The 26,206-nt window shown below is 44.5% G+C and overlaps 1 protein-coding gene across 2 annotated transcripts; it reads right to left on the bottom strand.

The window, feature by feature from the left end:
• Positions 1 to 120: 120 nt before the first annotated feature.
• On the bottom strand, positions 121 to 25,256 carry PRDM8 (PR/SET domain 8). 2 transcript variants are annotated; one of them, XM_020988360.2, is made up of 4 exons: positions 24,609 to 25,256; positions 4,387 to 4,607; positions 3,084 to 3,315; positions 121 to 2,658 (listed from the first exon to the last, which is right to left on the bottom strand). In XM_020988360.2, the coding sequence occupies exons 2-4, from the start codon at positions 4,603 to 4,605 to the stop codon at positions 905 to 907; spliced, it is 2,205 nt and encodes a 734-aa protein (XP_020844019.1). In that variant the 5' UTR covers positions 4,606 to 4,607; positions 24,609 to 25,256; the 3' UTR covers positions 121 to 904. The 2 variants fall into 2 exon arrangements, with proteins under 2 accessions (XP_020844019.1, XP_020844018.1); XM_020988359.2 differs by lacking the exon at positions 24,609 to 25,256 and adding an exon at positions 7,021 to 7,311.
• Positions 25,257 to 26,206: the final 950 nt, after the last annotated feature.

Here is a 26,206-nt window from a genome sequence, read left to right as displayed (position 1 = left end):
TCATCCACTCCAAACTGCAGCTGTAACGAATGTGGGTATTTTACCCTCTTAAATCTCAGTAACCAGACTCCACAAACAGAACAGAAGCACTTTCCAAATGAGTACTTAGCCACACCCAAGTGCTTTGAAGAAAATAGTCATTTATTGTCAAAGCATCCAACATACCGAGATAAACTATAAAGTTTGATAAATCTTTGGAAGGGGGGAAAAAAACACATAACTATGCATACTTCGTTTCACTGGCACAAAATTACACTTTGTATTAAAAGGAAATACATATTTACAGAATCGATGACATTCTTCATGGAAGTCCTGTAACTATTTCATGACACATGCACTTCCCCCTGGAAACTTAAACCAATCCCCCCTCCCCATTTTTCCAATTGGTTTTTTGCTTGTTTGCTTTGTAAGAACACAAACTGTAATCGCGTAACGCAGAAGCCTTGCATTCTTCTCTGTGCACTTTATATCTAAAATAAAAATTTGCCCTTCCATATAATTATTACATCTAAATCGTGTAAGTGCTTAATAATTTAAGTAGAAACGTATGACAAATGCATCAATATGTTGCAATATATGACATTTTAAAAATGTATTTTGGGGGAGTGAAAATGCGTGCATTAAAAAAACCCACAAAAACAAAACAAACCCCCGAATAAAAACCCACCACCCTCTCCGACTCAGATGTCTATTTCCGGGTGTGATGTTTGTGCAAGTAATGGCAAATCATGTCTCTGAGTCCCATTTGGTGGCCCTTTTGCCCTACACTGTGTGCGTGTGTGAGAGAGTGTGTCTGGGAAAGAGGTGAGGCAGAAGATTGGGGGGGGGGTGAGTTTCATTCCTGCAGCTGGTTTTCCTCATGTGCGTAGAGATCCCGCTGACTGACTGGTTCTTCCATTCCATTTCAATTATGCGAGGTCATGTGCCTTGATAAGTGGTGGCGCTCCCTGAAGGATTCGTTGCAAATGGGGCACTTGAGTTTCTCCTCTCGCCGTCTCTTCACCAGGGGCTCCATCGCATACTCCTTTTTGTGGTGTGACCGCATATGGTACACCAGGTCGGAAGTCATGCGGAAGGAGGCGTTGCACTTGGCGCACCAGTTCTGTGCGGGCAGGCAGAGAGACGTGAAGGATGGAGGCAGCAGCGTGAGCGCCGAAGGCAGCTGCAGCTGCAGGGGTCCGGCGGCAGCTGCGGCGGCGGCCGCCGCGGCCGCCGAGCTCTTGGGCCAGAAGGTAGTGGCGTACAAGAAGGGGCTCTGTTTGGGAAGTCCACCGCCATTCTGCAGCGGCGCGCGGGCCCCATTGAGGTCCGCAGCCGCGCTCTGAAGTTTCACTGCTAGAGGGTCTGCAGGGTACAGTCTGGTGGGGCCCACGCCGTCCCCCGGATGGCATGGCTCCAACGAGGCCAGCTTCTGGCCCAAAACTAGGGGAGGCATTTGGGAGAAGGTGCGCGCGGGTTGTGAGAAGGCGCTTTTACGTTCGTCGGGGACCGCGCCCTGGCCGGTCCCTGCGCTGGTGCCCGATCCTCCTCCGCCCGCGCTCCCGCTGCCACCGACGAGCTGTGGCACCGTGGTGAAGGCGCTGCCCCGGGCCGGGCTGGCTCCATCCAGACGGGCGGACAGCGGGCCCCCGGGCCGAGCTCCCAGGAGCTTCTCCGGGCCCGACGGCGAAGAAGAGGAGGAAGATGCGGGGGAAGAAGTATTGCTGGCCAAGCCGCCGGCTCCCGCTCCAAGATCCTTGTCCTCTCCGGCGCTCGTAGCCCCGTCAGCTGCCTCCTCCTCCTCCTGCAGGAGCCCCGAGGTTCCCCCGACGGCCCTAGAGGCCTTTTTCACCTCCACGAAGGCGCTGCGCTTGGCCTCGCCAGTCTCCGGACTGGGTGGGGCGAAGAGGCGGCCGTTTTCCTCTAGGCTGAAGTAGCTACCCGTCGTGCGGTACTGCTGCTGCGGGGTGCACACTAGGTCCTCCTTGGAGGCCGGCTGGGGCCGCTCAGCAAAGCGGCCTCGGCCCCCCACCAGTACCACCCCGCCTCGGCTGCCTTCCTCTAGCTCCTCTGGATATTTTCTCTTCGATTTGATGCTGCTGCCGCCTCCGCCGCCACCGCCACCACCCCCACTCCCCCCGCTCGGTGTGGCGGGGTGCAGAGCGCAGGTGGTGTTGCTGTTCGGGCTCAGCTCCACCTCCTGGTGGCTGCTGCCACTGCTGTTGACTCGGCTGCCTAGACTTCGGGGAGGAGAGCAGCTGCGGCCCCCACGGGAGTTTTCCAGCTCTCGGGCAAGGTTGTGGAAATCCGTAGACGGCTTGACGCCGCTTCCCGCGCCCGGCGCAGAGGGGTTGCTGCTGTCCTGGGATGCCTGGTAGTGGTGGATGGCAATGGTAGGTGGTTTGCAATACTTGGGTCCGGGTCCCAAAGTAGCCTCCTGCTGCTGTGGGTCCTTGGCCACGCTGCCGCTGCCGCCACCGCCGCCGCCTCCGCCGCTGTCGCCGCAGCCTCCACCTCCTCCGCTGTGTTCCTTTGTGCAGCCTCCTCCGTCCTGCTCGTTATGGGAGCTGGTGTCAGCGCTGTGCAGTCTCTTGGGGCAGCGGAAGCGCAGGTGCGCCACGTAGGGGAACTCGAACTGGAAACGCTGGCTGCAGTCCAGGCATGTGTAAGGGGGAGACCCTGTAGCAAGCAGACACACATGTGCACACACACAGAGAAGCTGTTACTCTTGTCACCCCGTGCCAGTCTGGCAGTCCTAACCCTTGCACATATCCGCATGCCTCTTTTAAGGTTCTGGAGAGTAAGGTCTGTAAACTAATCAGATTACACCACTTCCAGCCTAACTCTTCCTTCCCAGTTAGTATTTAATTCAGCAATTAAGTTACAATGTCTACTTCGTGGCCAGCCTTCCTCACCTGCAGCCTACCTTCATTCAGAGCTACTTCGCACTGGGGACTTACATCAGACCTTCCAAAAAAGCCTTCATTTTCGAGGCCGTGGGCTGCTCTGAAGTGAGTTCCAAGGTTGACGGACTCCCTCCTCCCTCCAGTTTCTCTCCCCAAGGCTCCAAAGGGGCCAATGATTTAGGTAGACTGACAACCTACCATTCATTTTGCTGTGGGATCTAGAAGAGCAGAGCAAAAGAAGGTCAGTCAGGTCTTTCCCATACCAGACAAGCAACTCCTCGTCTTTGGCAATCCTTCGAAGGGATCGGTAAAATAACTGGCCGTTTTTGATGTAGGCTTCCAGGTTCTGCTCTTCTTTATCTCTGGCTGACTGAACCAGGCGAAGCCACATCAGACCTTCTGACGAGCCGTTTGCTGCTGACGTGTCCACCTGCATTAAATGTACCCCGAGCAGTCGGTCAGCAGCGTCCAACCTGCTCCCCTCAACCCCACAGCCTAGGCCAGGTGCACTGAACTCACGCGCTGCCCCTCAGGCTCGCAAGCATTTGATCCAAACCCTCTCCCGCACAAATTTTTGTGACTCACAGAAAGCATATTGAACAACTTCAGTAAATCTTTAAGTCATTGTTTCACTATATATTTAACTTAAATATTATATAATCAATTTTACTGCAAAAAAACCCAACAACTTATCTTTTAAGTTTAAGATTTAGGGGCTAATTCAATTAGTTCTTTCCCGACTTCAATTTCTGCGATTTGTACTTTGTTTGATAAAGAAATGGGCCTAGGATAGGCCTAGACCCCAAGTGAGGTGTGTACCACAGATCTGGAGCCAGGAACTTAGTTCACAATCAACTCCCTGTGTGAAGGAGCAAAGCCACATCACCGTTCTGAGTGTCCTCATCTGTAAAATGAAAAGTTGGCCAAAAAGACCTGGAAGATTCCTTGAAGCTCTAAATCCCATGACCTCCAGATTTGTCTGTTGTTGGGAAAAGGTTGTTATAAGTCTGTAGCATTCAAGCTGCTTTTAAAACTCTGTTCAGCAGCCAGTCCATCTCCTTTGGAGCATTAGGTCCAAGAAGTATACGTGTGTGGGTGGTGGTGGTGGTGGTGGTGGTGGTTGGTGGTGGTGGTGGTGTTTCTTTTGAGGGGAGAGAGACACTTCGGAAGTTACCAAGTGAAAGGTAAAAAGAATTACTGTACATACAAATGGTCCCAGCATGTAGGAAACCTCTCAACAATAGAAAATACTCAGCCAATTCTACATTCAAAGTGAAATGGATAATTGAATCAGTTGTTGGATATTTTATTATCAGAACTTTCACGTGATAGGGAGGTAGGACGAAGGCAAAGAATATTTCACTTTAGCATGGATAGATACTGCTACTACAGGCCCCGCTGAGTTGATACGTTAAGGGAGGGGCAGGGGTATAAATCTTTCCTTAGCCCCTGCTTAACAGCTCATTGCCAATGCATGCATCAAATAGCAGTCAAATCTTACCCGGAATATATAAGGAACTGTTCTCTTGTCCGTGGACTTGAGAGCTATAAAAGCTATACTGTCGTACAAGGAAGTGTGGCTTAGAACGCAGGGACCGAATATCGCGTTTTCTGGGATGTCGCAGGTGGTGTAAACGCTGGTAAAAATATCCGTCAGACACTGCTGAACAGCCTTGGCATCTCCATCCCAGACGCCCCTTTGGACACCGGTATCCTCCATCGCTTAAGACACATGCATAGCAGGAGAAAAAGAAAAGTTACACAAAGTTATCTACGTGAATCAATGTATAGCCACTTACATCTTAGAATCTGATTCCACTACTACTTTTATGGTGCTGTTGTTTAAAAAATAAAATTAAAAAGTGTTTCCTTTGAGTGAAGCCTGTTGTACTTTGATGTATTCAAGTAAATTGAGACTTTCGAATTTCAACATGTGAACTGAAGTGGCAAAGGGGTGGGGGTGGAGAGGAGGGAAGCGGTGCAGGGACGGACATAGGAAGAAATAGTCATATTTACATTAACTTACACAGAGCAAAAGGTAAGTGAAGTTGAGAATAAGAGTTGAGTAACGTAATTTTAATATAGCCTATTGATTCTCTCAAAGTAAGAAAAACTTCTAGTGGTTAAGGGAAGGCGTATGCCTTCGGTCCTTCTTGAAGTCTGGGGCCAGAGACCTGATCTTTTTATTCCAAAAAGAGATCCAGTGTTGGAGAACAGGCTGTGGCGGAGGAGCATGGCAAATGGATTTCAAGTGGACTGTCAATGTCACTGATTTCATGTCAGCTAACCTTTAGCCTAGTCTACAAGAGGGAACGTATGTCTGCTCATTACCATAATCCAGCACTTTCCCTCCGAGACTTTAATTAAAAGCAGCAAGCAGAGGTAATTATTTTTTACCTCGACACGCTTATTTATGGATGAGGGTGAATCCCAGTTACCTTGTTATACAAGGGGATAGATTCAGTCAAATGTGACTTGTGAAGTGTGCAGGTACAAGACAAACACAAAGTATCCCAGCCTAGGAATACAATTTGTGCAATGAGTTGTGAATGTTCACTTCCCCAGACAGGACACTTTTTTTTTTTTAAAGATGTGCGGGGGTGGGAGTGGGGGCTGGGTCGAACTCTAAGTCGGTTGTGCTCTTAAGGGTGGGCTCTCCAGCTGTTAGGAGCTTTTAAATCAGTCACTGATAGAGAGCTCTCTATTAAGCTGTCATATATGAACATTTCTCCCCTCTCCCTCTGAACACGCCAAAATAAAATGAGGTAAAATTTTTAAAAAGGGAAATCTTGGAAACATTGAAAAATGAAAAAGGTAGTTTTGAATCTTAAAGATCTATTGGAGTAGTGCTGCTTTATTGTTATCATACTCGGCGGTTCTTAGGTTCCTTGGACCTGGCACTTCCCTAATTATTATCTCAGTGATATCTGTAATGTCAGTAGCAGAAGATATGGGGGCTAATTCTCTCCTGAGAAACCACTGATTAGGAATTAATATTATTAATGTCCATTTCCTCTTAGTATTCATTAACCAATTAACTTCACAATTTGGTTTGGAGATTATATATACATACATACATACATATATATATATATATATATATATATATATATATATATATGTATTTTTTTCCCCCTTTCCCTGTAGTTAACAACCGTGACTGAAAGTTTGATTTGGTTTGCTTTTTTTTTTTTTTTTAACATTTGCTTTACTGTTACCTCCACCACAGGAAAAATATAGGGAGGGGAATCCTTAAAAGAGAAAGTTCCTTTTTTAAATGGACAATAGCTCTTTCCTCCGTCATTTCTCTATGGTTTTTTGAGATCTGGTTACAAATTAATGTAATTTAAAAAAAACAACTCCACAACTTTTTTTGTTCTTAAAAAGCCTACTTCTATTCTCTCCTTTCATTTTGCTTCAATTCAACGTTTTAACCTCGAATTTTTCTCTCTTTTTAGCAAGTCCCATTCCCAGAAGCCTTTCATTGTGCTGGAGGTCGCCCCGTCACTTCGGGCAACAGCAGGGACGCAGTCATTAAAATGCAGTTTTACCTAACAATACGGGGAAAGGATCCCCTGAACACCCGGGCTAATCATCTCGCCGCCCGCCCGCCAAGCCCCAAGCCCAGAATCATCACAATAACCCGCTAGTGGGTATGCTGAAGAGAGCAGACAAGAGCAGAGGGCTTGCCTGCCCGCCTGCTCGCCAACCTGCCAGCTTCCTTACTCTTCCCTATGCCACTGATGAATTAAGATCTCAAAAACCTGCTCCGCTCCGATCTCTCTCTCTCTCTTTTTCCCCCCTTCTCGGAGCCTCTTTCTGGGAACCAGATCCATGCAGAGAAAGCCAACCGCTCCAAGGCAGTCGGGTTCCATCCCTTCTCTTCAACCGGCCCTGGCATTGTCTGCCGGTTGCCAAATCACCACCTCGGTGGCAAACCGCTTCTTTCCCCTTTCTCCCTTTTGTATAAAACGTATTGGTGTTGTAGGTCCCCAGCTCATCCCCACCCTACAGTGCTTGAAATTTGGAGGAACAAAATACTTCCCCCACCCACTCCTACTGTGTCCCCTCGTCTACCCCCCCCACCCCAACACACAGAAGCACGGACAACCACCACCAACGTGAATGGACTTACCAGGAATAAGGTCAGAATATAATCCCCAAACCAAGGATACCCGAAAAGGATAAAGGATAAAATCGACTCTCGTCTCCCCCTACCCCTAAGTATCTATTGTATTTCCATGTCAGGAGGCGATGCTTTTCCTGTCCTGTGTGCCTTGTAAAGCGAAAGGGGGAGAGAAAAAGAGAAAAGGAGGAGAAAAAAGGAGGAGGAAGAGAGAGAGAGAGAGAGAGAGAGAGAGAGAGAGAGAGAGAGAGAGAGAGAGAGAGAGAGAGAGAGAGAGAGAGAGAGAGAGAGAGAGTTGTACAGATGGACCCGATGCAGTGACTGACTGGCACACAGACACACACTTTTTGTTTGCTGCACATAATCTGCCCAATGACGCGTGACAGCCCATGTCCCCTCCCTTTAACTCTTTACTCGGCGCTGTTCTCCCTGTGGTTGTCCCCTCTCCTTTTTCCGCCTCCCAGCTCTGCTAGCTACCTGGAGGTCCAGCACTTCCCTTCAGGAGTTGAAAAGCCTCTTGTGGGTGTTTAGATTCCATCTCTTCCCAAAGCTTCATCATTTTGGGTTGGGGGGGAGAGGGAGAGGGGAGGGAAAGGAGGAGAGAAATAAATTAATTTTATGGGAAATGACCCTTCCCACCAAAACCATCACCAAAAAATAAATTGGAAGGGGAGTCGAAAGTGTCAGTAGGTTATTGGTATTCCCGTTGGCACTTAAAAAGCTCCCGCAGCAGAGATGATGAGAGTACCACCAAGGGTATCTGAAACAGGCGGCCTCGGGTGACGGGTAGGGAAAGGGAGTGAGTGGGTTGGGTTAGCCCAAAATTGCTCCCAAATCACTGACTGAGGCTAGCTACGTTAGGGTTTGGGGAAGGAAAAGGAAGAATGCCAACTTCTTCTCTCAGGATTCCTCAGATATCCACTGTCCCGAATTTTCAGAGGGAGGAATAAACTTAAAAAACAAACAAAAAAACACAGTAGGTCAACTTTTCCATAGCCTCTGGACCTCTTTTCCAGACCCGCTGAGGGTGGTGACAGAAGAGGAAAGAACAGGGTTATGCCAGAGGAGCAGGAGGGTAAGAGGAACAATTCCTGAAGCTTTGCAAGGAGAGCGGGGTGGGAATAATAGGATTTGTAAGGACGCTCATCCTCTCCTCTAGGTGGGTAGAGCAAGAGATCTCAAGTGATTGACGAAATCTTCAGATTACTAGCTCCCACCCCACCCCCACCCCCAGCCCTTAACATCAACTGAGAGAACTCCCTGCGAAGTCAAGCTGGGAATTCCTGAAAGGTAGTATGGACTCTTTGAAAGTCTGTGGGGGGTGGGAAAAGGAGTTTAATTCAAAGGCTCACAGACTGCTGTGCTTCTCCAGGCCTTTGAATTCCTAAAAAGAAGCCACATGGGGAATCTCAGGAGCACCTTACCTGCTCTCTACCTCCTCCTTCCAATGTCATGTCCTATAGCTTTGGGGTGGTGGTGGTGGTGGTGTGCTGGAAGAGTCTTAAAGTGGACTGATGGAATCTGTCCTTCAACACAGTTTTACTGTTATTGAGAGAGGCTGAAAGCTTTCTCTATTCCAGCCTTCTATTAAAGGAAAATAGGCTACTTGGTTGATATAAAATTGGTCTCCTTAAGCATTGTGCCTATGGCCAAAAGTCATGAAGACATACAGCAATTATCCATATAATTTCAGGAGACCACATATTATAACTCCATTCTACAACATTTATAACACTCTACAAAAAAAAAAATCCACTTAAGATTCTCACCTAGCAAGAATATTTGGTTCAAATTGACCATGTACTGGCAGATTTTCAAGTCATTTGGACTGGGTAGAGAACTTAAGGGCAAAATACATTCCTTTAGTCGCACTCAGTTCAACCCATTCTCCTGTAATTGTTGGGGATGGTGGCAGAGAGAAAGGATAGGTCAATTTCATTGAAGTCAATGAAATGTATACACTGTGCAGATGCATCAAATACATATGCACTGATAAAATAGAGTTGCAAATAGAGATAGGGACGGAAACTTGAAAAGAAGCAGTTAAGAGGAAGATTTGTATAGGGTGCTAGTTCGGTCCCTCTCTCTGGCATTGCTAGGACTCTCTCTGAAGCTGAACACATGGGCAGTTTTCTGGGTCAGAGTGGCATTAAACTCATCTCCTCTTGGATGAAAAAAAAAGGATTTCTTCTGAAGAGAAATGATGGAGACTGATAGAATGTGGTAGAAGAGAGATCATTACCTGATCTCTCCTCCTTTTGCCTCCCTTTTCCTAATTTCCCATTTCTTCTCTCCTCCCCCCCCCACCCCGCTCCAAGTCATCTGCTTACCAAGGCCAGGACTGATTCTGTTCAGACAGCATCTTTGTGCTGCAGGGGAACTGAGCTGGGAAGCTTCTCTCCTCGAACGAAAGACTCTGTGGTCATTCTGTTCCATTTGAGTTACAAATCAGAAAGTGGCAAAGGCCAGAGAGAGCAGCACAGAGGACACTCCCTAAAGTCTTAAATTTCCTCCCCTTTAAAGAAAGCTTTCTTGAACTACTTGAAAACCCACATTCTTCTTTCCACCTCATTTGTGTCTCCCATCTCATCTCATGCCTACTCCTTTTCTGGTAGTATCTCCATCCTTTCCTAAAGAGAAATTAAAGGCACCCAGCAATGCATATACCCCTATCCCCCATATTTTCTCATTGAACTGATCAGGACCCATCCTGTTGAGAAATAATAATGATGATTTTGACCAATCTTTCCTGCTCTAAATCAATGAAAGTTTTTCAAAGAGCTTTCCTGTCAAATCCCTGAGAGGTAGAGAGTACAAGATTGATACAAACAGAACCTTATAGAAGAGCCACCAAGGTTTCCTTTTACCATTTATTTCAAAGATGTGTTTCTTTCATATCCTTTGTACTGTTAACATTCATTTAATACCAAAAGACTAAAAGAGCAATCAGAAGGGGAACAAATCATTAAAAGCACTCTGTTGTCCAAACCAAGGTGTTTCTTTGGGGGGGGGGTGTTGATAGAAGTAAGACAAAAGAAAATAATATTTTAAAGGACTTTAGCAGAAAATCCAGGAAAACCTTTAGGTCTGAACAGAAATATTAAGATAAACAGGTAGATGAGAAAATAGTGAGGAAGAGAAGAGGGTTGATGAAGAAGGGAGAAATAAGGGAAAGGAGACTCACAAACATCAGCAGAGGCTCTTTCAGGAAATTGCAGGTGGGTTAAATGAAGGTATAGAGTGTCCTAAATTGCACTGATTTATTTATTTGTTTGTTTGTTTTTAGGGACAGAAAGATTGAGAACTGCGCCCTAGTACAATTACTTAATGAGTGGGGAGCTAGACCTTCTAAAAAAAATTGCAAATCAAGGTGGCACTTTTTCTACAGATTCCACTTGAAAATACTTCAATGAATACCATAGCTGCAGAATTAAGTTTCTTAAGGAAGAAGATAAATGAATCTTTTAGCAATGGGACTTCTTGTCTTTTCCTTAACAAGTCAATCAGTTACATGTTTCAAATATGCCCCTATCTGTACATATTCTTCAGGCTGCACATAGTGCAAAAAGGGTTCTTGCTAATTCTATGGGGAAAAACATAAACCAGGTATTTACTCTTTCTCTCTCCTTCCAAACAAAAAAACTTGGGAAAGCTATGGCTTTGAACATCGTGGAGGAAAAGAAAGCTTTATTTTGTCCTTTACAGATCTTTTTTCCCCCCTGCCTTCACTGTGCTAGTTTGAATAGAGTTAAGTAGACTTTCGACACCTATTTTATCCAATTCCACCAAACCTGTCACCTGAATTAAGGAGATTGACATAACATTAAAAATATGGGAGTATGTAAAATTTAGACAGTAATTTCTGCCTGAAAGACTTTCAGTATTTCAAATGGCACAGTTCTTGCTTTGTGGTATAAATTGTCTAAATGAATATCATTAATGGGATGGGGGGAAGAAAATCTACAAATTATTTTTATTTCTCTCAAAATTTAAGGGACAGCACGGTACATAAACCAACTTGAAATTGCCCTGACATTATTAATTATAGAAATTCACTGATACTAAAAGCACTGTTAAGACATTTATGTGCATTTATTCAGCCTCAAAAGCGACTATAAAGCACACCTCAGTCAATAGTTTCATCTAATTCTCACGGAACAATAGGTTTATGCATATATTTGGGGTTCTTTTCCCTGATATTTTATTTCCAATTAAAATGTTAAAGGGATAACAGCGAACAAGGATGAGGGATATTCCCTGTGTATATTTCTGTAAAGATTTTCCCAGATATTGAAAAGATAAGCGGATATTCTACTTCTAATGCCTTCTTTTGGAAAGGATAAGTAGAAAGATAAGTTGAAAAATCTGCTGAAGTGGGACAAAGGGAAGGAGAAAAGTTGAAAAAAGGGGAAAAGAGGAAGGGAGAGAAGGAACAGTAGAGAAAACTGTTTTAAGATTACTAGAGTGGGAATTCTTGTGCTCAGCTGGTATAAGTATTGGGGAAAAGAAATCAGTCTTGTTCATAAAAGATGAACTCTTGTGGGACGATCTTCATAGAAACCCTACAGGATGCCTACACTGAAAAAAATTACCTTCCTCTCCCCTCCAGGATCACCTCTACTCCTTACAAACAGGGAATTGGTTTCCAAAGGTTTTGGCTTTCTTTTCCAGAAGCAACCTGGAAGGAACGAGAAAGAAAGGTGGAATGAGGATGGAGCTAACTTCATGCCTTTTCCTTTCCAGACTGAGGTGGATGGCAAGAAGGAGCAAGTGAAAGAAAGAGGGAAGAGAAGGAAAAAGAATTCTACTTGTGCTTTAACTGACAGTAAATGACAAATTGCTTTCCTTCATTGGAACTAGGGGGATGGGGCACATTTCCAAGAATAAACTTGATCAGACAAATGTGAAAGGAGGAAAAACAAGAGAGGATTCTGTGAACTTCTTGGGAGTGCTCAGGATGGCAAGTGACCCTGGAAACATCTCCCATTGCTGTGTATGAGGTGACCAACTTGGCTAAGTCACTAGAGTCCTTTGATGTAGTGAGCCAGCAGAAAAAGGGTTGAGGTCTTAATTCAAAGCACCGTCAGATCTTCCTCTGTGAGGCTTAAGAAGTGTAGTGGGATGAAAATAAGAGCACATCAGTATTATTTTAAAAGAATCTTTCAACCTGAAGTTCACCTTTGTCTTTTTTTTTTGAGGGGTGAGGACACTATTATTTGGGTGTTTAACAATTCTAGGTAAGATTTTATGAAATCTTAGGAAGAGGCAGATGGATGAAGTGGAAAGAGGGATGGCTGCGGAAGTAGAAAACCTGGGTCTAAATCATGACTCTGCTTCTTCTTTCTTGTGTTACCTGTGTAAGCTGGGGCCAGTCACTTTTTACTTCTGCAAGCCTTGGTTTCTTCATGAATAAAATGAGAGTATTTGAGTAGATGGCTCTTCCTTCCAGTTTTAAAGCTTTAAATCTAAAACCCAAAAGTTAATTTTAGTAGGTGAGATGTTTAAAAGCGTGTTCAACATTTTTCCATGAGAAATCAGGAAGATTGATGCCAGGGGAATGAGTTCCTTGTTGCAGCTGCTGCAACCCAGAAATTCACCTTCCATGGATCTTGTCAGGCTAAATCCCAGGGTCACAAGCAGAAATCTCCCAATTAAAATCTGTAAATTATAGCATCATTTGCTCAAAAACAGTCTTAAGCCATAAGTCTAGCCTCTTTCCTATGCATTAAATTCAGATTTCGAGAAAGACAGAATGAAAAATATTCTGGATCCCAGCATTTGGACAGACTTGGACTCACATCCCACCTCTGACATTAGCAGTACCACTTACTACCTTCCATTACTTTGGTCAAGTCATTTAAAATTTCTGCTGCTCAGTTACCTCATCTGCAAAGTGAAAGGATTGGAGTTCATGATCTTCTAAATCTATGATCCTATGAACTGTCTATCAGACATCTCATCTCAAACTTACCCCTTTTCTAACTTCGTAATTCTTCTAGTCACATAGGTTTATATCCTGGACCCCTCATCAATTTGACCTTCACAACATCACTCCAATCCATCTCTCCAATCTAGTTCTCTCCAGTCCCCCTTCCACCTTAGCCCAGGCCTTCAACAACTCTTGCCTGGACTATTTTCATAATCTCCTAATTGCCCTTGTCTACATGACTCCAATCGCTTCCCTCTATTCTTCACACAGCTGCTAGAGGGGGGTAAAGTTATATTCCTAAAGCACAGAGCTGACCACTCACCACTCCATTCATCTCTGTCTGTCTTTAAGCATTTGTCTCAGTCCAGCTTCAGTCTATCCTTCCAGACTTATTACACACTCCTTCTTGTACCCTTTATCAGTGTATTTCCAGACAAATGGGTCTACTTGCGCTTCCCTTTTTACATTAAATTCCATTCTGTCTTCTTATGTTTGCCAGGATGTCCTCTATACATTGGAATATTCCCTCTTCAGCTCCTCCATCTGGAATCCTAGCTCACTTCAACAGCCATCTTAAGTGCTAGCTCCTACAAGGTTTTTTTTCTATCCTTTCTACTGCTGTGGTACTGCGGCAATCAAGGTGGCACAGTGGATAGAGCCCTGAACCTGTAGTAAGGAAGATCTGAGTTTAAATTTTGGCTTATGCACTTATTAAGTGACCCTAGGCAAGTCACTTAACTTCAGTCTGCCTCAGTTTCCTCAACTGTAAAATGAGGGTAACAGCACCAACCTCCTAGAGCTGTTATGAGGATCAAATGAGATTATGTGCCTAGCACATCATAGGAACTTAATTAATGATTGTTTCCTTCCTTCTTCCTATTTATTTGTATTATCTTTGTATGTATCGAGTATTGACCTATCTGTGTATGTGTTGTTTCCTATGGTAGAATGGGAGACAAGGACTGATTCATTTATTGTATCTCTATCACCAGCATCTAGTATAGTACCTTACAAACAATAACGTCTTAATAAACGCTCATTGGAGGAATGAATAAATGAATGCAGATTTTGGAGGCTAGGATTACTGATTTATTCTCCTATCTCCCACAACTCCCTGGCCTCAGCTGAAGAGGGGGGTGATCCCTTTCAGATCCCCAGTACAGACCCCTTCCCTCAGGCAGATTGAAGACAAGAAATACCTCTACTTAATTTCAAACACAGGAGTGAAATCAATCTAAGATTAGACAATTCTTCTGGATAGCATGTCCTCCAGCCCCTATCACTTTTCTTCCATGGTAAGAATAAAATATAGGAAGTCACTCTGCAGGAGTGAATCCCTTACTGCTTCTTGCTTTGATAAGCCTCATAGTTCTGCGTGTACCAGGAAAAGGTAGCATAGGGATTGGAAAGAAAGGGTAGATCACAGCTAGCATGGCAAACTCCCATATTGACCCTCTGGAAATCAAGTTAAGATAAGACAAGTTGGGGATAAGACAATGCAAAGAGGTCATCAGTGGCCCTAGATGTGGCCTAGCAGCTCCTTCCTGCCCCTATTCCCAGTTTAGGGCCTCCTTGATATATATATATATACACTAAGAAACTGATGAACACTTGTGGATACTTCTATACTCAATCCATAAGCCCTCTGAAACATGGAATTATACTGTGTTAAACTAGACTGATTGGGAGCTCATAAGAAAGCTTTTCCCTTCTAGGAGAAGGGCTCTAGGTAGAGGGCACACAGGCATGTGACTTCTTTTCTTGAAAGCAGCCTCTGGGATCCCTGCCTGAATTCCCTGCTCCGCCCCCCCTCCCCTGAGGAGAAAGACATTTGAAGAATGATAGTAATTGTGACAAATAAAGGGACTGGGGGTTGAGGAGAGGGAGGAAATCTGTGAGGATAGCAAATAGTAACCAAAATAGAGACCATTTCTACCTGAGAGACCTGAGAGGATATTTACATTTAATTCCAAACTGCATTACCTATGGCTTTAAAACTGCTCACATTTCACATTAAACTGATTGAGTGTTTGCAAAGCTCCCTCCATGATTACCAGTTACGTGTAATTTCATGGACTTGCACAGTTGAGGGGTTTTTTTTTGGGGGGGGTGTTGTCTGTTTGTTTTTGCTTTTTTAAAAAGGGTGATAAAAATAACCTGCCAAATAAATCCAATTATCAGGCTATCAAGAAAGGAAAGGGGGAGATATAGGTGTGAGCTGGGGATATCACTAAGAGGTAATTGAATAGGTGAGTACCTCTGAAGTCTGGAAAGACTGGGGATCAGATTCCACCTCTGGTATTTGCTAGGCATGTGACCATGTTCAAATCACTTGTCCTCTCTGAGCCTTGATTTTTTCATATCCTTGGGGAAAAATGGATTGCCACATGAGTTATTTAAATGTGAAATACAATCGCAAAGGAGAGGTGAGTTTTACAGAATGATATGGGACTTGGTTTAAAATTACTGATAAATTACTGATAAATTACTCACAATGATGGGTTAGCATCATGATACAAATGTGCACTAAGGTTGTTTCTGACTCAAATTCTGTGATTCCATGGATAAGGGAAGGGGGAGTTCTCCTTTGTAGTAAGACAGAAAATACCCAAGAACATACACACGTCCATACACACACACACACACACACACACACACACACATGCACGCATATGCACACACACACACAGAGCTCCTGCTCACTCATTCTGTAGTTAAAAGAATCCATTAGAGTATAAGGTTGAGAAAAGCCTCAGAAATGAACACATTTTACCTATTTATTTAGAGATTTCCATTTGTCCTAGAAAGCGGACCAAGAGTGGGTAGATCTATTGGTGGAGTGTCCAGAAATAGCCATCTTTTGGTACTGAGGGGCCCTTAAGACTATCATTTTACTTTCTTGTGACTTTAAATGACTATATATGTAACTATAAATACCTCTCCCTAAGAAGTACTTGTGACATATAAGCTTGCCCTGTGCATTGTTGGAGAAGGGTTTGGATATTGTAAGCAGGAAGAAGGGAATTTATCAAGAGAGGAACTCTATTACTAAAATATATTCCTAAAACCAGGTTTTTCTACATATTCTTAGCCTCTCACTTTTCTTGGGGGGCATAAGGTGCCTCCTACCACTTAACGCACAGTCTCAAGTAAAATTGTTGGAGGTACTACTAATACTGGATAAATGGCATTCTACTAAGCTGGTGAGCACATCTGACAGAAAAGAGTGGAATGAAATGAGGGCCTGCCGACAAAGAAATGAACATAAACCTATAGAGTTAGGACTATTAGAAGCCAGTCACTGAGTTTCTCTCTCTTCGTTTAAAGGAGATATTTATAGGCTGAGAGTCTCCAAAGAAGTATGTCAAAAATTAAGGGAATTCATTGGTATGAAAAAAAAAATCAGTCCTTCTTGTTTCTTTAAAAGACTTCCAGCCAGGCATCTACTGTATTTTCCCTGTCCCCTTTCTCCCAGCTGTAGTATGGAACTTCAGTAAGCCCAACACATAGCACAGTGCATGGTAATTGGTGGGGACTTAATATGTTTGTGGGTTATTATTCAAAGCAAGAGACATCCAGATGCCATTGAATGTGGATGTAGATGGAAAGTTGAGTCAAAAAAAGCTAGGTTCAAGTTCTCCCTTTGAAAAAAATAGATATAGGTAGATATGTACATATCTATAACTGTATCTATATCTATATTAACTATGTGACATTGAGCTATTCATTTAACTTCTCACTTTTCTAGGCAAACCCCTGAATTAGTGGGGTGAATTTTCTTCTCTGGGAGTCTCCTATACTAATTAAGTCCCAGGTCCAGTCCCTAGGTTCTGCTCCTTTATATGGACCCCTGTGGAATTTGGAGATAAGCAAGTAGTCACTAGCCACATATTTAAGACTAAGCTTACAAGGCCACATGCAAGGAAGATGACAAAAAATTGCATGCATCTTCTACCAACATATAACCCTAGTCATATACACACAAACACAGACACACAGACACACACAGACACAGGTGCACACGCACACACACACACACTTGCAGAGAACTAAAGTCTTAAAAAGAAAAGCACTCAGGGACATTCTGACCTATAGACTTCAGGTAATTACCTTTCTCAGTCCCTTGATTGAGTACTAACATCTGCTCACTTCTAGGTTACCATTAACTGAAGACTACTGTATCCTAGTAACCTTCCAAGTTGAATAGAAAAACACCATCACACAATCCATAACTGTTCTGGGAAGCTCTGACTGCTGTCCTAAGTCGCAACTCAGCACCGCCCACAGGGTCAACCAGGTTCAGGGCTATTACTTTAAGTACAGCCTAGATGATGGTGGCACTTTTGTGTCTATCTTTTGCTCTGCGATTAAGAAGTGCCTCTAGGGGAGGAGAAGAAGAACCCTGAAGACCTGAGCCAGCAGCAACCAAACGGCTGCACTATCTTGCTGTGCTGTACTTCAAAACTCATCAGCTCTGGTGTTAGAGAGACTCTTTGCTATCTGCTGCAACACAACATGAAGGCAATTGCTGCATATTGGAGGCTAGGGTATAGAAGACTACTCCTCCCGCCTTATAGGTGGGACAGGTGCATGGCACCCCGATATCAGGGTGAATTTATCCTGAAGGGGTAGCACCTGAGGTAAAATGGCATTAGCAAGAGTACAACCCTGCTTGTCCCCAATGATTGTTGTTACAGGTCTGAGGGCTGACTGATGCCAATTCTGGAGCAGATGTTCTGGAGCAAAACCCAGAAGGGTGAGGTGAACACCACTGAAGATGATTACATAAGTGAGAAGAAAATCAACAATCCTGAGTCTGTATTAATGAACAGAGAGGAACAGCCTCCCAGTGCTAGGCCAAGCTCTAACAGAAAGCTCTCTTGGGGAATGTGATTTTCCATTCATATAAGAACCTTTGGCTGGTGCAGGATATTGTAGAGAGCATTCAACTCATGAATGCTCAGGACATCCTTGCCAAACACACAGGCATGATCATCCTCAAAGGAGGCCTGAAAAACATCACAAAGGCTAACCTCCTGAGGAATGGAGCTGATTATGCTGTCTACATCAGCATGGCTCTGAGTCAGACTCAGGTGTGAGGGCAGATGAACCTGTGTCCTGAAGCCAGTCAAGGTATATGCCAATGCCCATCTTATCTTTCCTCTGCTTATGATAGACATTTTTGCCCAGAAAATTAGCACTTTCACTCCTGAGAAAAGTGACTGAGTAGTTGGTTCTAATAGTGGCCTGGAACCTTAGAGTTCTGGGTTCTGACCCCTACTATTTACTGTCTCATGGTTATTGCCCTCCCAGTCATCTCCAACACTCATAGTGCCCTAGTCAAGGTCAGCAAATACCCAGGCCTAAGGCAAAGATCTCTTTATGTGGCAGTTAGTGGTACAGATTTCAAGGCCAATAAACCCTAGGCTCCCCCCCGCCAAAAAAAAAAAGAACAGAAAAACAATGTTCTTTAACCCTGCCATCCTTATCACATCAATATCCCTTTTCTGAGAAATCAATTTCTTTTAATCCTGTACTATGGTACAGCTGTGGGATTTCATCTGCCCCAGTCCAAGGATTCTGAGACTATTATAAGTCTTCAGCAACAAGAAGTTCTGACCAAAACAACAAAAACAGAACAAATCGAACAAAACTTCAATATCTTGAAGTCAGAGTCAGGAGAAAGAGGCTAATATGAGATGAGAAAAAAAAACATGATAAATCAATTCTTCAAATATTATGAATGCTTCTCTCTAACAAAAATGCATATGACTAGTGCGATTTTAAGCATTTCCCTGAATCTCAATATATTTACCAGACAAACTTGGGGCAGAATGAGAAGAAAGAGTAGCAATGGAAGACAGTTTGAAAGAAATGTTTTTTTCCCTCTGTGGGGAAGAGAATTTGACTTATTCTTTTAATTTTTTTAGTTAGCTCCAACACCAAGTCTAAGGCTGTTAGCTGATATCTTCTTTTGGTGAGCATGGGAGGACTGATGTGCAAGTCTTAAATGGCCTAGCAAATGATTCTGAGAGTTGCCTGGCAGAAGACTGCCAAACCTTTTTCTCTTTGGGGAAATTATGGAGTGAGAACAAGTGTTCTTTGGTCCCAATCAGAAGAAGCCCCAGGGTAGTTTTAGGATCTAGAGAATACCTTTTTCGACATGCACGAAAGTTATGCAAATACATGTAGATTTCATAAGGTGCCTGTGTGCTTAGACATATATGTAAGTTTGGTTAACTGGAATTTGATACTAATGGAAACAAGGCCTTTGATTTCACCCCCTTCTAAGGAATCATGTTCCAAAGGGGGGGGGAACTGGAACAGTTCCTGGACAAACTTTTCCAGGCAGACATTTCAGGAAAGCCAGAAGTTAACCAATAACTGGACTTAGAAAAATAAGAATGACATGAAATAAACTCATGATCTTTAAAAAAAAAAGTTCAAAATGTACTTTTGCTGGAAACATTGGACTAGATGAGTATAAAAAAGAATGAAAAAGAGTAGTTCCTGTTTTGTAGACAGAATTTGTGTAGACGTCAGAGGATGGATCTAAGCAGTAATGGGATTGGAAGTTTTCCATGAAGAGAGAAATTGGACAACTAATTAATAAGAGAAAATATATGTTGAAAAGTGAAGGATAAAGAAGTGGATATTATTTTCCTTGTTCTAACTCCTTAACTGTCCTCCCCTTCCCCTTCATCCCCTTAACTGTCTGACACCCTGGATGAAGCCAAGTAGAAGGGAAATTATCTGAGGGAACTATTCTGTGTCATTGCTTACTCTACCTTCTTGCATTACTTGCAAGGATATTTTTTATTTTTGCCTCTCCTCTCTACATTTCCAACATGTTATGGATTCAGGCTACACTTAGTTATACTCAGTATTGCAAGAGGTAATAGTAACAACAACAAAGAAAGACTTATTTGGGAGAAATGAAGACCAGCTGTGTTCCAGGAGGGAGACCTAACCCAGTGATTGCCATTCTGCATATCTACAGTACAGTAAAGAAAAGTCTTCCCCTGTCCAGGGTGGGGAATCTGTTCTCTCCCTCTGGGAAATTCCACAGAACAGAGATAAAACAATAGGATTCCATTTTCCCTTCTCTTTCCACCTCATCCCTCACATTCTTTGCTTTTTCTCCTCTCCTGAGAGAAGCGTGGACAAAGGACACTTTCAAATCAGGGAGGAGAGTGGGGAATGGAAGGGGAGGGAAGAATGAAAGGAGATTTATGTGCGATTTTTGGAAACCACACTTGTCTCTCCAATCTGTCATCTCAACCCATTCTGGAAAAAGGGGCAAAAGGACAGGAATTAGAGAATAGGAGAGGTGAGGGTGAGGATTTAAGTATGTAATTTTTAGGTTTAAGAAGTGATGAGTGGGAGAGTAAGGGTGAGAAGGAATACAAGAGAAAACACATACATGTGTTAATTTATGTTTCCTTTTTTTAGGGGGGTGAGGGTGGAGAAAGGAGGTTGTGATCCTCCAAGTGTGTCTTTGCAAGATCAGCATGTTCCTTTGTTTCTTTATATATAGGGATAGCTGTATGTCTTTGAATGTGCATATGTTTCTTTCTGTGTCAATATATGCATGAACGTGTGTAGGTGTTGGCACACAGCTGCTAGAATGTCTCAACCACTGGCAAGTCTTCAGAAACACAGCAGGTGCCAATGAGTCAGGAGATGCAGGGGACTCTATTGGTGATAGGTTGCAAATCGGGGCAGTAGCCGTGGAACTGAGAGCTGAGAAGTAAAGGTAAGAGAGAGGCTTTTTTTTTTTTTTTAGGAGAGGGGACAGGAGAACTATTTAAAGGAAAGGACTACCAGTGAAAGAGTAAACCTAATGAAATTACTCTTGGCAGCTCAAACTGCAGATGAAGAATCCTAAGTCCAATGTTTCTGATTACTCTGAACACACCAGTTCAAATACGGATAGCTTGAATGTATTCTCAATATAATCTGCAATTCTTCATCTCACCTCCCCGTCTTAGGTTTTAAATGGCTACATTGCCAGTTATTTTCATATCTGCCAAGTGCAATGCCAGCACAGTTATACTGTATTCTTTTCATAAGTAAGCTAACATCTTTGGAAAAGATACGTTAATATTTCTGTGCAACTGGGAAACCCATCTCGTCACAAAAACTTGATTCATGACGATAAATCCAGCCCCCGCCCCCAGTTAGATTCGGAGGAGCACTTTAATTTCCTTCTTTCACTCCATATTCTTTTAACGCTCCCACTATATATTGCTGGATAAACGGAAATCTTTTCCCCAGGATTTCAGTACGGGGCAAAGTTAACAACGAGTGAGAAGGAGTTGCAACTTTCAAAAAGATTTATTTTTACTCGCCATAAATCTCTTCCCGTTGTTCCTCTGCCCAACGAAGCATGATAAAGCCCTTTTCCATAAAGTATTCAGCATTAAGGCCACAAAGCTCTCCCAATCAGTAGCCATCTGCTTCTGCGCTAACTGCTGCTCCCGAAGAAGGGAAAAGCAGCCAGAAGAGAAAGGGCGCTACTGTTAGGGCTGCAGGACAAATGAGAAGCTCTGAATAGCGCTCGAACCCTTTAGCTTGCCTTGTGTATCTGTATCTATAGAGACAGGGAAAGAAAGGAAGCATTATATTGATACAACAATTGTAAAACAAAAAAAGGAAGAGGCGTCTGAGGGCAATATAGCATGCATCAGAGGTCTCCAGATAAAAGGGGTGCTAGCAGATTTATGGAAACCTTTAATTGGTTTTCAATTGAAAGATAAAGACGTTGAGTCAAAACCATGGAAAGGGGCAAAGTGTTCTGTATTCGCAGTCTGGAGACTTGATCGATTCCACGGAGTCAAACTGTTGCAGGACCTTCCTGTCCCTCTTTGCGTGTGTGGCGGGCCACTGAAGGGGGTTGCGCCTACCCTTTTTGGAAGGGAGGCAGAGGCTCAAACAGTAAAAGGGAAACTGATGTAAATTCTGTCCAGTTATTGGCTTGGAAGCCTAACCGTCAGATAGCGGGGACCTAGTCTGCTAACGAGTCCAAGCACGAAGATGGGTTTTGTGTGTTTACTGTGTGTGTGTGTGTGGGGTTGTTTGTTTTGGGGGAAGGGGGGCAACGTAGGACTACAGAAAACAGTACCTGGTAACTAGGGACTAACCCTAGCCTGTAGTGGCTCTAGGGCGATCCTAACGTCAGGCTAGTGTGCTGGGCGCTGTGCCCTATGCTGGACACATACTTTTTATCATGGAGCCTTCATGCCTCCCTCTCTGTACTCAGTGCCCCCACTCATGCAAACATTCCTTAAACAAGTCTGGCTCTTCGTTTGCTCAGAGAGCTAATTTATTGTCCCGAGCCTCCGTTATCTTTTTCAGTCTCCTAATTAATAAAAATAAAAAGCAATGACGCAAATTACGATTATGAGGAACAGGAAGACTGTTTTGAATAAAATGAAGAAATGATTAAGTTAATGACACGATAATGAAATCTCAAGTGCGATAAACAGCCCCTTGTTGATCATTAGGCATTACCCAGGACAGGCAGAAAGCTGGAAGCCTGGGCTTCCTCCTCGAGGTGGGTGGGCGATCTCAGGCCTGCCAAGGCTACCAAGAAACGTCACCGCCGGCCAGTCCCCAAATTAGGCCAATTTTCCCCGAAGCCTTTGAAATTATGACTGTAGAAAATCTTAGAGCCTTCTAGATGTCTGATATGTTGGAGGAGAACCATTCTCCATCCTCACTCCCCAGCTCCTTGTCCCGCTCCTCCCAAAGTCCCTCAACCCCCTCCAGGGGTCAAGAATTGCACACTCTCTGAGTTATTTGATTCCATAACAGAAGTTTTTTCATCACATTGCACGCATGTGCCACAGATCCCCTATCACAGTTTTCTTTCTGCCTTTGAACATTCCTCTAAGCAGTCCAAACTCTTAAGGAAACACCCAGAAAATAAATGTAGTAGGTCAGAAATCGCATTTGCTCACGCATGGAATTAATAGGAGCATTGCCTAATGCTGCTCTTCAGAATTCGTTAAGGATTAAGAGGCAGACGGACGCAGGGACCCATTTGGTATTCACTCTCCATTGTGATTCATGCAGATTAGGGGATTTAGGGTGGGTCCTTGCTGAACTAGTCCTCCAATGGCTTTGAAACTTGGAGAGAGCAGCACGTGGCAGACCAGACAGGAGTTAAAATGTGGATTCCTATCTGGCCATTATGCTGATGATAGTAGGTATCAAATAGCCCAGTAAGGGCCAAGTTATTTTAGGACGTTCAGACTTTAGTGACTGGGATCTTACTGAAACCTCGAAGCTTTTAGATTGGGCTTTGTTGTATGCTAGCTAACCGTAGAGGAGAAGCTAGCTTTGGGCCTTTTTGTAGGGGCAGTGATGTGAGTGCGTGCGTGCGTGCGTGCGTGTGTGTGTGTGTGTGTGTGTGTGTAAGGTTGATTATGAACAAATTTTTTCTGTATTTTACAGTGAGAGAAAGGCACTGATTTATTTCACCTCCTCAAGAATACCACTGTGAGACCAGCGAGACACACCGGATGGAACACGAAACACTGGAGAATTTATCACCCATACAGCATAACAAGCGAAGTGCCAAATGATGGACAAAATGAAGCCACTCCTCCACAGAGAGAATTTAAAATTAAACTCTCGTAGTTTTTCTGGGGGTTCTCACTCGCAGTCGTCTCCCCTGGGTAGGACTCCTTGTTACTCAGGTGCCTGTTTGGGGGGGGAAAAAGAACAAAAACCTGTCTGGGAGTAAGGGAGGGAAACACCGGGATTTGGCTGCCACATCCGTGGTCCAGCGGACAGCCTCGTGGGAGCTCTCAGGGTTGGTGTGGAGAAGAAGGGAAGAACATGAGTTTTTGTGTAGCTTATTAATTTTGTTTTTAACGAAGGTTAAATAGGAGCGGAAAGGGAACGAAAAGACAGTGTCCAGGGTAAGGAAGGAAGGGAAGAAGGAAGCAAAGAAGAGAAGAAGGAAGGAAGGAAAGAAGGGAGAAAGGAAGGAAAGAATGGAGGGAGGGAGGGAGGAAAGAAGGCAGGGAGGGATGATAGAGGAAGGAAACTGAGGGAAGAAAGGAGTAAAAATGTAAGGGAGGGAGGGAAGAAAGAAAGGAAGGAGGAAGGGAAGAAAAAAAGGAAGAAGGAAGGGAGGAAGGAAAGAAGGGAGGGAGGAAAGAAGGTAGGAAAGAAAGGATAGAGGGAGGAAGGAAGGAAAGAAAGTAGGGAAGAAGAGAGAGGAAGAAAAAAGGAAGGAAGGGAAGAAGGGAGGAAGGAGGGAGGAGAGGAAAAGAAGGAAGGTTGAAGAAGAAAGAAAAGATGAAAAGAGGGAAGAGGGAGCTGCAAAAAGGAAAAAAGCTACAAAAATGGCAGAGCAAGAAAAGGAGAGAGATGAGGGAATGAATGTGCATTCCAAACTAGATGCCTCATGGACGCTGGTTGGGGGTGGTGCTACACAGGTACTGTTGTCCAGAGGGAAGAGCCCTATTGCCTAGCTTGGAATGCGCCCCCTTCTGGTACCTTTGTTTCTACTCCACGGCTCCCCAGGTGGACTGAGCACTGAGCTGTCCCTGGAGACTTGGAAAGAAGATGCAGAGAGAGACTGGGAAAGGTTATACTACGTCCCCCCTCCCTTTTTCCTCCCTTTCCCCCTCCTACGGTCAACCCTTCTCCTTACCCCAGGGATGTTCGCAGCATCCTCCCCTTCCAGTTTGCCTTCTCCAGCTAGCAGCAGCCTCCACAAGCGCCTGCTCCTCTCTCTGCTCCCGGGAGCCCGGCCCCCTCTTCCTCTTCTGCAGCAGCTGGGAGGGAGCAACTGGAGGCTGCTGCCGGGCGGCGTCTTGGGGGCCGACAGCCGAGCTACAGAAGCCGCCATCTGGAGCCTCCAGAGCGGACTGGCTGAAGAGTGGGGGAGAAAGAGAAAGGGCCTGCAGCTCTCCTGGCTCCTAGACTGGGAGAAACGCGAAGTGAAGGAGGTGGAGTGGGCTTCAGAGGGCTTCGGGAGGGGTTTGCCTAGAGTGGTGAGCTAGTTGGAAAGGGTCAGTGTGTGTGTGTGTGTGTGTGTCTGTGGGCGCGCACCCGCTTGTGTGCGAATGTGCGCGTGTGTGTCCCTGGACCTATGTGTGTGTGGTCTTTAAAGCGGGGTACCCAGTTAGAACACTGCGTAGGGAAGGAGAGGCCTTTCCTGACCTTTCGGCCTCCAGAGAAGAGAGAATGGGGTCAGTACACCTATTACCCTTCCTTTCCTTCCCCTCCCCCTAGGTGAGTGACGGGGAGGTGTGTGTATATGTGTGTGTGTGGGTGGGGCGGGGGTCAGACAGGCACATATACACAAAGTCAATGTCTTCTTCATGTTCTTCCTCTATGACTGTACCCTGCTCCTCTCCCCACAACAAGGCAGCTTCCTCCAGGCCTTTCCAAGCCAGAAGATGCTCTGCTCCCTCTGCGGAACATGGTTACTGCCAGCCTTGGCCTTCATAGATTGGTCTTTTATTAAGTCAGATTCTGGAAAAGGATATTCCTCTGGAGGGTAAATATTCTTCTGTTTCCGATGGAGGGCAGAAGAGGGAAGTTCAAACCAGAGGGAATTCGACCAAAGGGATGAGGTGTGGAAACTTTATTAGAACCTTTGCTCACTTTTTGACTGAAATTTCAGAAGGGGGGAAGCAACGCCCGGGGGAGGAGAAAAGGGGCGGAAGATAGGCTTTCATACTCCTTTTTTCTTTCAGGTCAGTTCAATAACTGATTTGTTTTCCCCTAACTTTAACTCAAAATTCAGTTCAATTGAGCGGAGAAAGGGTTTTGTGTGTGTGTGTGTGTGTGTGTGTGTGTGTGTGTGTGTATGTGTGTGTGTGTGTGGGGGCAAACAAGACAGCTTAAGGAAAGGGAAAGTGGTTGTGAGGGGGTGGGAGGGAAGGGGCAGACACTGGCACAAACCCTCCCGAAAGAGCCGAGGTATCAAAAGCCTCCAAATCCCCCTTTCATTTTTGGCATATGGGAGAAGCGTTCAGCAGCTGACCTAATCCACCGTGAATGGAGGTGATTAGAAAGTGGGAGTGCGGGGAGATGGGGGAGGAAACGGGAGGGGAAAGGAAGTGGCGATTTCTTAAAAAGAGAAAGAGCTAGCGCCCCACCCCCTTATTCCCGGATCATAACTGCCCTAGCTGTTCTTCCCGCCCAGCAGTTCCGTGTCCAGCCGAATTGCATTATGTAAAGAATCTGGCATGTCACCCGGTGGCACATCTGGTAGGTGTAGATGGCATTCATTAGCACTGG

Source organism: Phascolarctos cinereus, unplaced genomic scaffold (assembly GCF_003287225.1).
Source record: "Phascolarctos cinereus isolate Bilbo 61053 unplaced genomic scaffold, phaCin_HiC Scaffold_9;HRSCAF=440, whole genome shotgun sequence".
In the NCBI taxonomy this organism is placed as follows: Eukaryota; Metazoa; Chordata; class Mammalia; order Diprotodontia; family Phascolarctidae; genus Phascolarctos; species Phascolarctos cinereus.
This window is presented reverse-complemented; position numbering and strand designations above follow the sequence as displayed.